Source organism: Trichomycterus rosablanca, chromosome 15 (genome assembly GCF_030014385.1).
Source record: "Trichomycterus rosablanca isolate fTriRos1 chromosome 15, fTriRos1.hap1, whole genome shotgun sequence".
In the NCBI taxonomy this organism is placed as follows: domain Eukaryota; kingdom Metazoa; phylum Chordata; class Actinopteri; order Siluriformes; family Trichomycteridae; genus Trichomycterus; species Trichomycterus rosablanca.
Window position 1 is genome coordinate 15514499 of NC_086002.1, and position 15695 is coordinate 15530193.

Sequence of the window (15695 nt, forward strand, 5' to 3'; positions counted from 1 at the left end):
AGGTTAGTGTGATTTTTCAGTCCATGCCCTGTAATGCTGAATGTCAATATAGGAACTGAAGTCATTTAAAAATGCTTCAAAGCTTTGAAAATGATAAGGCCAACCTTAAAAATTAGATCGCAATGTCCTGTCGACTGAAATAGTAGATCTCAAGCCACGAAAGTGTGGGCACCCCTGTTGTAGAGGAAGCTAATATAAACTCACAAACTGGTTGTGCCACAGTTGCAACACCTGCTACCAAATTCTTTTGCTGGCTTAAGATCTGGTTTTTACATGACTGTGGAAAAATGTTGGTCCACTCTTTTGCAAAAATGCTTTTGACTCATCGGTGAAGAGAATTATTTTAAAAGCTATAGGGTAATTAAAGTGTTTTTGCTGCTTGTTGAGACCTTCAAGCTACTTTGCATGGTTGGATATGTTCTATTATTAAAGTAATGTTAAGATTCAACAGGGCTGCATTAATCAAGCCCGGACATCTCTTACTGATCCCAGTATAAGTATGCATGGGTATGTAAATTTGAGGTAGCTAATATTTCTAAAAGAAGACAAGATAAATAAAATACATCTTATAATATACACATTTATTATATATTAAAGGTAAATGCACATGGAAGGACAACAAATGACTATGAAAACACGTTAATATAAAATCATATTATATTGATTGATTTATTGCATTTATATATAAAATGTATGAAAAAAAAAAAAATTATTTGTTGTGTTTGCTTTTATACTTAATAAGCATTTGTAAAAGAATTCTGCTGATATCCTACTATCATACAATTATATTCTGCATAAAAATGACTTTGTTCTTATGCTTTAGAAAAGAGATCTTTATAGATTACTGTTTTGCAGTTGCCGTGCACATTATTTGCTTTTTGTTGCATCACTGAACACCCATAAACACCCTCTCATGCAGATGACAAAACTTGTTGTGTGTTTGACCTCTAAATGATTTTTTTACTCTCTTAGTCACACATAATGTCCACTAGATTTGAGCTCAGGACAGAGTATAGCCTCAAGATCTTCCATCTTCATGGACTCAATATCTTTTCCACTGGTAAGACTTGCCGCACGGGTGATCTTGGTAAGGGTCTCCTCGTAGGGTGGAGGAAGGTAAACCATGAGGAATACACCGTCAGACGTGTCAGAGCTGGTACTGTTCAGGCGTGAAGAGAGGATCTCGATGCTACTTTCAGGGTCTTGTAGGTCCAGCGCAATTACGTTGGCCAAGCTGAGCTTGCTGCGTAAGCATCTCCTGTAGACCAGGAAAGCTGTGAGGCAGAAGATGAGGAGTAATGCCAACGGGAGGAGGACGTACATGATGATCTCAAACTTGACATCCTGGTCATTTGGTAGCTCATTCCACTGGTAACCCTAAGTAATGATATAGGAAAAAAATATTATTAATAATATTAAAATACAAAAGAGGTGTAATTTCAACTCAAACAAATAAATATCAAGGCAGAAATATAATAAGAAAAAACTTTGGTTTGCTTCTGAGTTGCACAAAGTTATTAATCATTAGATTATTAATTTATATACCAACAATGCCACAATTATCCAAAAATGGAAGTCCAAATAGCATGGAAATAGAAGATCTGAAACAACAGCAGTTCACTATCACGACACAGTAAGCAATTAGGCTCATTTGATTTGTAATAATAACTTTTTTGGCTTTGTAAATATTGGATTAATATGTGGAGTTTGATTAAAATCTGCCTTGCTTGCCAATTGTCTGACTTGATTGGTAGCAAGCTAACTAGCACCTATAAATATTCAAAAAGTAAAATCCATAGGCAGTCAGGTGGCGCAGCGGTAAAACACACTGGCACACCAGAGCTGACATTTTGAACTTGTCATTTTGAATCGCAGCTCTGATATCCGGCAGGCTGGGCACCTACATGAACAACGATTGGTTGCTGTTCATACAGGGTGGGAGCCGCACGAGGATTCCTCATAATTAATGCAATTACGACCTCTGCTGGCTGATTGATGGCACCTGCACAGGGACAAAGGAATAATGCGTTGATCAGGGTTTGGCTCTCCTTACACAAAGCTGATTCACATATAAACTCTTGTGCAGGTGAAAAGATGCAGTCGGCTACTGCAAATGTGTCAGAGGGGGCGTGTGTCAGTCTCAGCTCTCATCAACCAGGGTGGAGATTAACATCAGTAGAGAGGAAGCGTAATGCAGTTGGGTAATTGGATATGCTGAAGTCGGGAGGAAAAGGGGGGAAAATGCATAAACAAAAATAATTAAAAAAGTAGAATCCATTAACACTGTTTCATTTAGCTTGCTTATGTCTATAGAGCTTTTTTCATTTTGTATCTATTGGCACATAATATGCATATACACTACTGAGCAAAAGTCAAAGCAAGCAAAGTTATAGTTCAAAGTTTTATTTATTTGGTGGTATAAAGTGTCGCTTAGAGCCTAGTCACGGAAAGGTGCACTTGTCAGTATGATCTCAGTTACAGTCCCAAGCCTGGATAAAAAAGGGTTGGAACGTCAGGAAAGGCCTTGTGTAAAAACTGTGTCAAGACTGGTATGTGGATTAGGTCCCCTGTGGCGACCCCTAAAAATATGGGAGCAGCTGAAAAAATAGAAAAAAGACATTTGTTAAAAAAGAAGGTCAGAGGTGCAAATATGCAGGCATTAAGACAAGTCAGAACAGTGTTTTATTTATTAATTTATTTATTCATTTACTTTATTATTAATCAGTTTATATGGCAGATCTGGGTCCATCAGGAAACCCTGGCTGTAAGACAGGAATCCGTTGTTAGGGCACCAACCCATGGCAGCGTTTATCCCTGTCACCCCTTCCCCCAGACATAGACAAACATGTATGTAGATGCCCAACTAAGATACGAACGTGGATCTTAACAGTAGTGGGGTAGCGTAATAAACCAATGAGTCACCTAAGCACCCTAGGAAGCTTTTTTTCATTCATAATGAATTTTTAATGTCTTAACTGCAAGATACATTCTGAATTTACCATTTGTTAAATGTGTTTTTAAAAACAATATCAATAAAACACATATTCCTCAACACCAATCAGACAAATGTTCCATTTTAGCTAGATTAGACACTTTAATCCTTTGAAAATCCCTCAGGTTATGGATCTCATTGCATGAATTTTTGTCAAACATGGATTCTGACAACAGACGTGAAGTAAAAAAGGTAAAGAAGATTTAAAAAAGTGAATCCTTGCTAATGCACAGTTCACGTGATGCTCAGTACAACAATGAACAATCTATATACAATCTGTTACCTTTTAATCAAAATTATTAGTCATCATTCTTCACCTAATTACCCAGAATGACAAAGTGAAAACATGATTTTGATCTTTTTTTAATTAATAAAAAAAATATCTTATTCACAAAAGTATTCTGAGCCTTTATTCAGTGCTTTGTTGAAGCTCATTGGGCAGCAATTACAGTCTTATTGGCTATGACACTACAAGCTTTGCACACCTTGATTTTGACCGTTTATCTTATTCATCATGGCAGATCTTCATATGACCTTTATCAGACTGAATGCCGAACTACTGTGAACTGCCATATTTAGGTTTCTCCATAGCTGTATAATAGAGTTTAGGTCTGGGCTTTGTCTGGGATACTTAAGCACATTTGGAGACTTTCCGTGAAGACACTTCAGTGTTGTTTAAGCTGTATGCTTTGGGTCATTGTCATGTTGAAAGTTGAATTGTTGCCCAAGTCTGTGTATACATGTGCACTTGAAAAGGAACATTTTTAGGAAGTCCTAGAGGATATATGGATGAATATGAATTACATTAAATAAAATATACTAATAAGGTAAAAATAAAATTAGCCAACCCAAAAGCTAGAACAAACAAAAATTAGAATGATTTAGGCAGTTGTAGCCTAGTGGTTAAAGTATAGGACTAGTAATCATAAGGTCGCTGGTTCGAGCCCCACCACTGCCAGGTTGCTGTTGGGCACCTGAGCAAGACTAAAACTGTATACTGTCACAGTATTATAAGTTGCTTTGGATAAAGGTGTCTGCTAAATGCCGAAAATGTAAATAATGAAAATAATTAAAGTTGATAATCCTTCAGTTCAGTCAGTGGTAGAATAAAGTCTCATAGTTTAGTTTCTGGACATTGTGAACGCAATTGCTGTAGATTTCCCGTGACATCCAGCATTCCAGCAGGATCTGGGGCAGATCATTTGAGGGGGCAGATCTGAGGTACTTTTGAGTTGTGTGGCAGCTAGTGTCACTAAATATCTATAAAGTCAAGTCAAATGTATTTGTATAGCGCTTTTTACAATGCGACTTTACAAAATCCAGGACCAACAAACAAAAAAACCATTGAAGCATTGAAGTCTGTGAAGTCTTATTTTTTTAATCAGTGACTAACTCCCCACAAGGCTCTTTTAACTAGAAAAATGTCCACAAACACTCCAAAATGCATTTCCAAAAAGTGGAGTAGCCACTGGGAGGGGGTGATCATTTTTTAACCTTTTATTAATGTTCTTGGACCTCACGGTCAAGGGTCCACATAATTTTGGCTATATAGTGTATGAATTTGGCAAGATGGCCCCATACCATTTTGTGTTTTAGTTATTCCAGTAAAACCAATGTAGTTCAAATCTGGTGTAATAGTAAACACTTGCAAAGATTTCAGTACCATGGACAGTATCTGCAAACCTCAATGATATATTATTCATTTTTAGGGTAAATGTGAGTACTTTAAAGAGAACTAGGAGAAAAGGAGCTCTTGATTGTCCTGAAATGTGTATTCAAACCATTCTTTATAATCTGTGGACTTTTTGTACTGGTTTAACCCGTTTTGCATTATGTTCCTTAAGTGGTCATACGTTTCTTAAGTGGACTGTGGTACCTGCTAGCTCTCCATTTTTCTTATGTTGTATTTTGTTCAGTATCTTGTTTGACAAAAGCTCTTGTCTGCAAAACTGACATTTTACTTTTAATGACTTTATATCTCATATTAACTACATTTACTGTTGTTTTACCCCAAGGTGGTTCTGACAGAACCTTGTTTATCCACCTGAGGTTGAAGCCTGCAAGTAGAGACTGCTGTGCCAACAATGCTGCTTCTTCTCGATATGACAGGAACTGTCCAGAACTTACTATGGACTTTATCACAGACTGGACTTTTTGGTCTGTTGTTCCTGGATTCTGTAAAGCTGCTTTGACAAAAGCACTATATTCATAAATTTGACTTGACTTGGTCATTTTCTTTTTTTGTTCCAGCTAGTATTTAATTTAAAGTCTGACCTTGTGTAGTTAGTTGATTTAAACCCCTTGCATTTTTTCTTTGAAAATCATTGCATATATATATTTAAAAAAACACACACTTTACCTTATGTTGCAGTGTAAAGAGCAATAATATACAAACACAAAGAATGTTGTTTTATTGTAGCCATGCTAGCAGCTTTTGCTGTAAACCTGTAATAATAATATTAATAATAATAAAAACAATAGTATATTATTATTATTATTATCATTATTATTATTATAACATAATTCCACTGACAAATATAAACAGTAGAATCAAATGCAGTATATGGTCTAAAGTATGTGGACACCCTCCTAATTATAGGTTTTAGGTCATTTAAGCACACAGCTTCCAATAATGTGACAACAAACATGGGAAGTTTTTTTTTCTGTTTTTGCATGACTGCACTACTTGGGATGACTTGAAATGTTGATTCCGATTAAGTCAGGCATTCTTGTTTAACATCTGTGCTTAACCTCACACATATCTTTTTGATGGAATGGGTGCAAATTCTTACACACCCCAAATCCTACTCACATCCTGCTGTGATTGCAGTCTGCCCTCTAAGTCTTGGACAATTTGTTGTTTTTCTTGGAGGCTATATTCTGTGTTTGGTGTCAAAATGCTAAATTTATACTGTATGTTTATAATATATATATATGGGGGGCGGACGGAGCGGTGCCATGTGAAGATGTGTTTTAGTTGAGCTCCTCACTGGAACTTTTTATATACATGTTTAAAGCAGCTGTTTTATATTGGAACTTTACGAAAACGTATCAGATAAGTTAAATCTGGTTATTAGACATACAATTTCAGTTCGGGTGTTAGAATATGCCTGATACACGTGCTAAAGCTAACCCCGATAGCCATGCGGCTTTGGACCGGAGACCGGAGAAAGATGCTATTCTCCAAGCGATCGCAGAACTGAGGGCTGAACTACTCGCTAAAGCGGAGGCACAGTCGATTGAGATTAGGAATCAGGTTGACCAACTTAGAACAGAAATCAAACTTGCCAATGATAACGCAAACGCTAAAAACGAGGCTCTGGATAAACGGGTGATCGACCTTGAGTCCACAGCCGGTGGGTTTTCCGATCAGATTACTGCGTTGGAACGAGACATGGTAACTGTGCAAAGAGAACTGGTCATTTTAAAGGCACGAAACGAGGATCTGGAGGCACGGTCACGCCGGTGTAACCTACGTATTATCGGGATAAAGGAGAAGCGAGAAAATGGAAAATGCCCGACGGACTTTGTCTCTCAGTGCTTGAAGGAAACACTTGGCCTCGACAAGCTTCCCCTACTCGACCGGGCTCATCGCACGCTGCGTGAAAGACCGGGTGAGGATGACCCGCCGAGAGCCTTTGTTATCAGATGCCACTATTTTCAGGAGAAAGAGGCGATTTTGAGAAAAGCCGGACAATTGAAACAGTTGACTACAAAGGACGGCGATAAAATTCGCATCCAGCCGGATTATACACAAGCTGTGGCTAAACGGAGAGCTGAATTCAACGAAGTGCGTGGCCTATTAAGGGCTTGCGAGGGAATTCGCTATGGCTTGTGGTACCCAGCGGAGCTGAGGATAACGACGCAGAATGGCGAGTGTTCACGCTTTAAAGATCCCAAACGGGCTAAGGACTTTATTATGAATAAACTGAAAGGCTAAGCGTAACATGCTCGGTGACAATCACGGACGTTTTGTCGGCGAGGTTCTACACTTGGTAGGGTGGACGAGCGGTATTTGGGATACAGCCGCTACAACTTACTTTCAATAGTTTAATGTCCGCTTAAGCATAATATTGTTTTAATTTTCCCGACTCCAAGAAAAGAGGTAAACATATTGAAGTTTTCTGTTCATGAGCCACGTTATATAACGATACAGTTTAGGATATTTTTGGCGAGATGACAGTTTAAAAGAGGATGGGAGAAGTGGTATGTGAGGTTTAATGAGTGTGATATGTTTGATTTCGGTCATGTTTAGCTGCAACATTTTGTTTTGTTATTTAATATAGTTCCAGTGGGGCTCAGTCTCACAAGGTAAGCGTAGATTTGTTAAACAATAGGATGCAATTGAGGGTTTATGAGGCCTCTCATTTGGGGAGAGAGCAACAATGGGTTGTTGTGAAAGGGAAGTTTTTGGATGTTTTGTTTGGTTTCTTGTCAGTTTTGTGTTGTCTGTTATGGTCTTTAATTTTATACTATTACAGAGAATTGTTATTTCTTGGAATTGTTCGTTGCTGTGTTGTCTCTAGCCGGAATGCCATTGTTTTGCTATTGATACAAATTAATGGCGGTCCCTAATAGTAGTAGGTCGGGCCAAGCGATTACTAAATTCACTAATTGGAACATCAAAGGGCTTAATCACCCAGTAAAACGTAATAAGGTGTTTTCACATTTATCAAAATTACAAACAGACATAGCATTTTTAACTGAAACACACCTGCTCAATAAGGACCACATTAGACTTAATAGGGGAAATTTCTCTCAGATTTTTCATTCTAGACTTAATGCTAAATGCAGAGGAACAGCCATTTTAATTCACAGAGGGGTGCAATTTGTGCAGTCAAAAGTAATTTCAGACAGAGATGGCCGTTTAATTATTGTGCAAGGACTTTTGTTTAATACACCAGTGGTACTCGCATGCGTGTACGCCCCCAACTGGGATAATGCAAATTTCTTCAGCAATTTTTTTTCCAGGCTTCCAGACTTGAACGGCCACCAACTGATTATTGGAGGAGACTTTAATTGCGTTTTGGACCCCGTTCTGGACCGCTCGGGGACCGCATTGGGAAGGTTAAGTAAATCAGCGGAAACTATTGACAATTTTCTTCAGGCTTACGGGGTTGTCGATGCGTGGAGATATAGAAATCCAAGGTCTAGACAGTATTCCTTTTATTCTGCGGCACATCAGTCATACTCTAGGATAGACTACTTCCTAATAGACAAAAAATTTCTCCCCCTGTTGAGAGCAAGTGAATATGAGGGCATTGTGATCTCTGATCATGGCCCATTGACAATGGCATTTTGTTTTCCAGACAATACACTCCCTCAGCGTACCTGGAGATTGAATCCAAGTCTTTTGTCTAGTGAGGATTTTGTTAGCTTTTTATCCACTCAAATTGACTTTTTCCTGGAAATGAATCAGTCTTCAGACACAAGCTATGGTAATCTCTGGGAGACAATGAAAGCATATTTGCGGGGACAGATAATATCCTATAACGCCAGTAAGAACAAAAGAAGGATGGCACGCCTTAATGAACTCAGCGAGCTGATTAGGGATATTGATCGCAGACACTCTATTGCTCCCTCAGATGACCTATACAAAGAGAGAACAGCTTTGCTAACCGAATATGACTTGCTTTCGACAGGGGAAGCTAAAAAACTCCATCTTAAATCCCAGCAAGAATTTTATGAGCATGGGGAACGAGCCAGTAAATTACTATGTCATCAGTTAAGACAGTCTGAAGAAGCTGGCTTTATAGCAGAGATTGCCACCCCAAGCGGAATAATCACGGATCAAAAAAACATTAACAATCAGTTTAGGACATTTTATGAAGACATCTATACTACTGCAGAGAGTGAGCCCACCCAAATAGCCCAATTCCTTGATGATTTCACATTGCCAACTATAGGTTTACAAGACAAGACTGATCTGGAAAGTAGTATCTCAACAGTGTAAATTGAGCAGGCAATTAAAAAAATGAAGAGTGGAAAAGCTCCAGGGCCAGATGGCTTCCCCATTGATTTTTTTTAAAAATTTGCAAATAAACTAACCCCTCTTCTCAAGGACGTATTTGCGGAGGCACTGGAGCAGAGGTTGCTCCCCCCCACAATGAGACAGGCCATGATTTCAGTTCTTCTGAAAAAAGGAAGAGACCCTCTGAAGTGTGAGTCATACCGACCAGTGAGCCTACTCTGCTGTGACTATAAGATTTTGACTAAGGTCTTGGCTGGCAGACTTGAGTCTGTCATGCATACAGTAATTCATCCAGACCAGACTGGCTTTATTACAGGGCGGCAGCTTTTTAGCAATCTGCGCCGATTGTTTAATGTTCTTTATTCTCCTGAAGCTATACCTGCAGCTGAGGTCCTGCTCTCTTTGGATGCAAACAAAGCATTTGATCGAATTGAGTATAATTACCTTTTTGCAACATTGGAAAGGTTTGGTTTTGGTCCCAACTTTTGTGCATGGATAAGAGTTTTATATGCAGCACCCCAAGCCTCAGTCCGTACTAACAAAGTCATTTCTCACTATTTTCCGGTGTGTAGAGGGACTAGACAAGGCTGTCCATTAAGCCCTTTCCTATTCAATCTTGCCATTGAACCACTAGCAGTTGCTCTAAGGGAGACTGGGGGCATCACAGGAATTATTAGGGGTGGTCAAACCCACAAATTGTCTCTGTATGCAGATGATCTCTTGCTGTATCTGTCTAACCCTAGCACATCTATCCCCAGAGCACTAGAAATCATTTCAAACTTTGGCAATGTCTCAGGTTACAAGATCAACCTCACTAAGAGCCTGCTCTTCCCTATCAATGACCAAGCCCGAGAAATGTCTTACGAGTCATACCCATTGAGGAAAGTTCTTGACACTTTTATATACCTTGGAGTATCAGTAACCCGTAAATTTAAGGACTTGTTTAAATTGAATTTTAATCCAGCCCTGGAGAGTGCTAAACAAGACCTCATCCGCTGGTCATCACTTCCCATCTCATTAGCGGGAAGGATTAACTCAGTCAAGATGATAATTGTGCCTAGGTTTATGTTTCTATTTCAACCAGTGCCGACCTTCATCCCAAAGTCTTTTTTTAAGGAATTAGATAAGTCCATATTAACTTTTATTTGGAATAAGACTGTTCCACGGATAAGAAAGGCATATTTAGAAAGACAGAAAGAGGACGGAGGTTTGGCACTTCCTAATTTTTTACAATATTACTGGGCAGCGAATATTCATAAATTAATACACTGGGTCTCTGCGTCTGGGGAGGAGGGCGGATTGGCATGGACAGAGATGGAACGGTATTCGGCACATCCTGTGTCTCTGACGTCTTTGGTATGTGCGCCAAACCACTGAGTTCCGCTCATTACCACTGAGTAAAAAACGGTATACAAATAACCCCATAGTGAGTAACTCACTTAGAATTTGGTCTCAGTTTAGGACCCATTTCAAGCTCAGACAGACTTTGCTTCATAGTCCAATTGTTGCAAATGCACTTTTTCCTCCTTCACTCATGGATGCAGCGTTCCGGGTGTGGCTGGGGAGCGGTCTAGGACGGGTAAAGGATTTTTATAGTGATGGGGTGTTTATGACTTTTGAACAACTGGTGAGGGAGTTCAATATACCTCGCTGTCATTTTTTCAGGTACTTACAGGTACGGGCCTTTGTTAAGAAGCACATCCCTTCTTTCCCATTATCCCCACCAAATAGCTGGATAGATGAATGGTTGGATTTAGATCCAGCTCAAAAAGGAATAATGAGTAGACTATATTATGATATCCAGAAGTTGGCGTCCCCATCACTTGAACACATTACAGCAGCCTGGAAGGAGGACTTGGGTTATGACATATCTGAGGATTTCTGGTTACAGGCAATTAAAAAGATACATTCAACCTCTATCAGTGTCAGACATGGTCTACTCCAGTTTAAAGTGCTGCATAGGCTCCATATGTCTAAGAGTAGATTGGCCAAGATTTACCCAGGTGTTGACCCTGCTTGTTCTCGATGCCATCAGAGCCCTGGCCGTCCCTTTATCACATGTTCTGGTCATGTCCACGGCTAATACGATTCTGGTCCTCTATTTTTGAGACTTTTTCCCATACTTACAATATAGTGATCAGCCCTGGCCCTGAAGTAGCTATCTTTGGTGTGGTCCCTGAAGAGGTGGTGGTGACAGCTGCCCAGTCAGAAGCTGTGGCCTTTATGTCCCTTCTGGCAAGGCGACTTATTTTATTAAACTGGAAATCGGCTGCTCCCCCTACACATAGACAGTGGGTGATGGAGGTAATGGCCCACTTAAAGCTTGAGAAGTTAAAATACTCGATCAGAGGATCTACTCAAAGGTTTCATAAGGTGTGGCGGCCATTTCTGGACTATTTTAACTTGGTGTTTCCGGCTGGAGACAATGGTAACTAGAACTAATAACTAACGGAATACAACTGTCTATCTCTTGATTCTATGTATGTTGTTTTCTATCTATGTATGATTTTATGTGGGGGAGGGGGGGGTGTTGCTGATTGTTGTATGTTGATAATAGTTAAAATGACAATAAAAATATTTGAATATATATAATATATATATATATATATTTATATTGTACTTCTTTACCACAGACACAGCCTCATAACACAAGAGACGTACCGGTTTTTCTTTCTGAAGCACAAACTTGTATTCACTTTCCCATCTTTAATTAAATTACCTTCCTTCTGCTTCAATTTTCTCTTCTTGTACAGTTTGGGATTATTTGTAAATATTTCTCAACATCACTTGTTGGAAAACCGCCTCAGTTAAATGCTGTCACACTGTCATCTAGTGGCGGGATGCTGTCACTTGGCGGGTCACAAGGTCCCAGCCAAAAGGATGCTAGAACTAGCAAGTCAGCAGATAAGCCAGTCATGAGCTAGCCAATGAGGCCAGATAAAACAAAACCCTGCAGCTGTAGTGTATCACTTAATGAGGTTCAGAGACCTCCTTTGAAGTAACTCATACTGTAGTCGGCTTCCCCTGCAGTGGAGGTGGGTCCATTACACAGTCATTACCTGCATTATCACTACATAGTACTAATGTTACCTATAGTTCAGGTAAAATGCTCCTTGTTTAGCTTCTGATTAGATTGTTAAGCATGAACAGCAGATGTTAATGCTGTTATGAATGGGATTTACCTGTGGCTGTTTATCCTTGTGTGGTGGTGATGCTGAACCTCCTGCCACCCAGTCGTAAGAGCCTCGTCCTGCTGGGCCAAATTTCATCCAGCTGCTTTCTGGAACTTTTTTCATCTCTCCCCCTGGAGGTAGTTGCAAATCAGTTATAAATAGCTACAAAGTTAAACTGATAAAAACGTTTGATAAGAGCTGTAGAGTTGCTGAGGACAGTAAAGGAACTGAATGAGGAACGGTGGTGTCTCAAATCAGAAGTGGGGGGAGAGAAATGATGTGGTGTATCTAATCTAAGCACTATCTCACTTGCTAACACATGCAGATCAACAGTTTCCAGGCCAGTGGTTAGCCAATGACAGACACTGTGTGAAAAAAACAGCTGAAATCATCTGTCAGGGATTTGCAGTAAACTGTACAGCTGGCCTCATTTTAATAGAACAGGAGGACAGAGATGAAGAAAGAACGGTTTGGCATCACTCTGTCAATCAACTCAGTAAAGGTTATTGAATTGTAAATGAATAAGGACATGAACTTTATTCGAAAAATGCACATAAGCCTGGCAACTCTGTCGGAAGAGCACCGCACTGGTAATAACGGCACAGATGTGTCTGCTTAGGGGTGTGACAGAAAGAGAAAGAAACGTGAAAGCAGATGTCAGAGTGAACAGAGAGAAACCAGAAACCACTATTTTTGGTAGCAAATAAAAAAGACACATTAATTATTGTGAGCAGCATTTAGAGTCACAAGGCTTATAGTTTAGGCTTAAATCACTCGATTTTTGTTTTATCTGAGCACAAAATTCAACTTTTACAGTGCTGATGTTACAGCCATGGCTTCTTTCTTGCATGGCAGCCTCTAAGCCCACAGTGTTTTAATCACAGCTTATTCATGGCAGACCTGTTTTTGGTTGTTTTAGGATTACATTACATTACACAAGTTTGACACATTTTTGTACAGTTGCTTAAACAGTGACATTATTAGTTACAAAAACCTATAATTTGCTGCTGAATATTTGTAGAAAGCTTTACAACAGTAATGTCTTATTGGTGCAGTCAGACTAGCCTTATTTAACTAGCTCATGACGTCAATCACTTTACTGAACACCACACTACACCATTAACACTACCAACGCCCCGGAATACACATTGGACCTATTATTTATCATTTATCATTTGCACCTGCACTTAACCAGTTGCACAAAACTGTCATACATATACATATCTGCACAATTATTTACCCATATACTTACTCACTCACTCACTTTCTTAACCACTTATCCAATTAGGGTCGCAGGGAAAGTGGGGTGGTGCTGGAGCCTATCCCAGCTTTTCAATGGGCGCAAGGCACACAGTAACACCTTGGACGGGGCGCCAGTCCATCACAGGGTAGACACACATACACGCACACACACACACCCATTCACCTATAGGGCAATTCAGTGTATCCAATTAACCTGACTGCATGTTTTTGGACTGTAGGAGGTAACCGGAGCTCCTGGAGGAAACCCACGCAGACACGGGCAGAACATGCAAACTCCGCACAGAAAGGACCCGGACCACCCCGCCTGGGGATCGAACCCAGGACCTGCTTGCTGTGAGGCAACAGTGCTACCCACCAAGCCACCGTGCAGCCCCTTTACCTTTAGTGCCTTTATATGCTTATCATTATTATTGTTATTATTATTATTACTCTTATGTGTATAGTACTATGTACATAAACATAATACCATATGCGTAATTAGCTAGTAATAATTATATATCATAGATATATAATTTTGATATTCTCTATACATTTGCCTTTTACCTGTACTGAGCAACGACAATAAAGTTGTATCTATCTACAGTGTATCACAAAAGTGAGTACACCCCTCACATTTCTGCAAATATTTCATTATATCTTTTCATGGGACAACACTATAGACATGAAACTTGGATATAACTTAGAGTAGTCAGTGTACAGCTTGTATAGCAGTGTAGATTTACTGTCTTCTGAAAATAACTCAACACACAGCCATTAATGTCTAAATAGCTGGCAACATAAGTGAGTACACCCCACAGTGAACATGTCCAAATTGTGCCCAAATGTGTCGTTGTCCCTCCCTGGTGTCATGTGTCAAGGTCCCAGGTGTAAATGGGGAGCAGGGCTGTTAAATTTGGTGTTTTGGGTACAATTCTCTCATACTGGCCACTGGATATTCAACATGGCACCTCATGGCAAAGAACTCTCTGAGGATGTGAGAAATAGAATTGTTGCTCTCCACAAAGATGGCCTGGGCTATAAGAAGATTGCTAACACCCTGAAACTGAGCTACAGCATGGTGGCCAAGGTCATACAGCGGTTTTCGAGGACAAGTTCCACTCGGAACAGGCTTCGCCAGGGTCGACCAAAGAAGTTGAGTCCACGTGTTCGGCGTCATAATCAGAGGTTGGCTTTAAAAAATAGACACATGAGTGCTGCCAGCATTGCTGCAGAGGTTGAAGACATGGGAGGTCAGCCTGTCAGTGCTCAGACCATACGCCGCACACTGCATCAACTCGGTCTGCATGGTCGTCATCCCAGAAGGAAGCTGACGCACGAGAAAGCCGGCAAACAGTTTGCTGAAGACAAGCAGTCCAAGAACATGGATTACTGGAATGTCCTGTGGTCTGACGAGACCAAGATAAACTTGTTTGGCTCAGATGGTGTCCAGCATGTGTGGCGGCGCCCTGGTGAGAAGTACCAAGACAACTGTATCAAGCATGGTGGTGGTAGCATCATGGTCTTGGGCTGCATGAGTGTTGCTGGCACTGGGGAGCTGCAGTTCATTGAGGGAAACATGAATTCCAACATGTACTGTGACATTCTGAAACAGAGCATGATCCCCTCCCTTCGAAAACTGGGCCTCATGGCAGTTTTCCAACAGGATAACGACCCCAAACACAACCTACAAGATGACAACTGCCTTGCTGAGGAAGCTGAAGGTAAAGGTGATGGACTAAACCCAATTGAGCACCTGTGGCGCATCCTCAAGTGGAAGGTGGAGGAGTTCAAGGTGTCTAACATCCACCAGCTCCGTGATGTCATCATGGAGGAGTGGAAGAGGATTCCAGTAGCAACCTGTGCAGCTCTGGTGAATTCCATGCCCAGGAGGGTTAAGGCAGTGCTGGATAATAATGGTGGTCACACAAAATATTGACACTTTGGGCACAATTTGGACATGTTCACTGTGGGGTGTACTCACTTATGTTGCCAGCTATTTAGACATTAATGGCTGTGTGTTGAGTTATTTTTAGAAGACAGTAAATCTACACTGCTAAACAAGTTGTACACTGACTACTCTAAGTTATATCCAAGTTTTATTTCTATAGTGTTGTCCCATGAAAAGATATAATAAAATATTTGCAATGTGAGGGGTGTACTCACTTTTGTGATTCTATCTATCTATCTATCTATCTATCTATCTATCTATCTATCTATCTATCTATCTATCTATCTATCTATCTATCTATCTGCAGAGAGCACAAAGACATCATAGTAAGTCATATAAGCTTACAAGTAATTATATGTCAAATAATAA

At 40.0% G+C, this 15695-nt stretch overlaps 1 protein-coding gene across 1 annotated transcript; it reads right to left on the reverse strand.

The window, feature by feature from the left end:
• Positions 1–972: 972 nt before the first annotated feature.
• Positions 973–12259, reverse strand: LOC134328580 (small integral membrane protein 28-like). The gene is made up of 2 exons (XM_063009700.1): positions 12146–12259; positions 973–1377 (listed from the first exon to the last, which is right to left on the reverse strand). The coding sequence occupies exons 1-2, from the start codon at positions 12257–12259 to the stop codon at positions 973–975; spliced, it is 519 nt and encodes a 172-aa protein (XP_062865770.1).
• Between the last annotated feature and the right edge of the window lie 3436 nt (positions 12260–15695).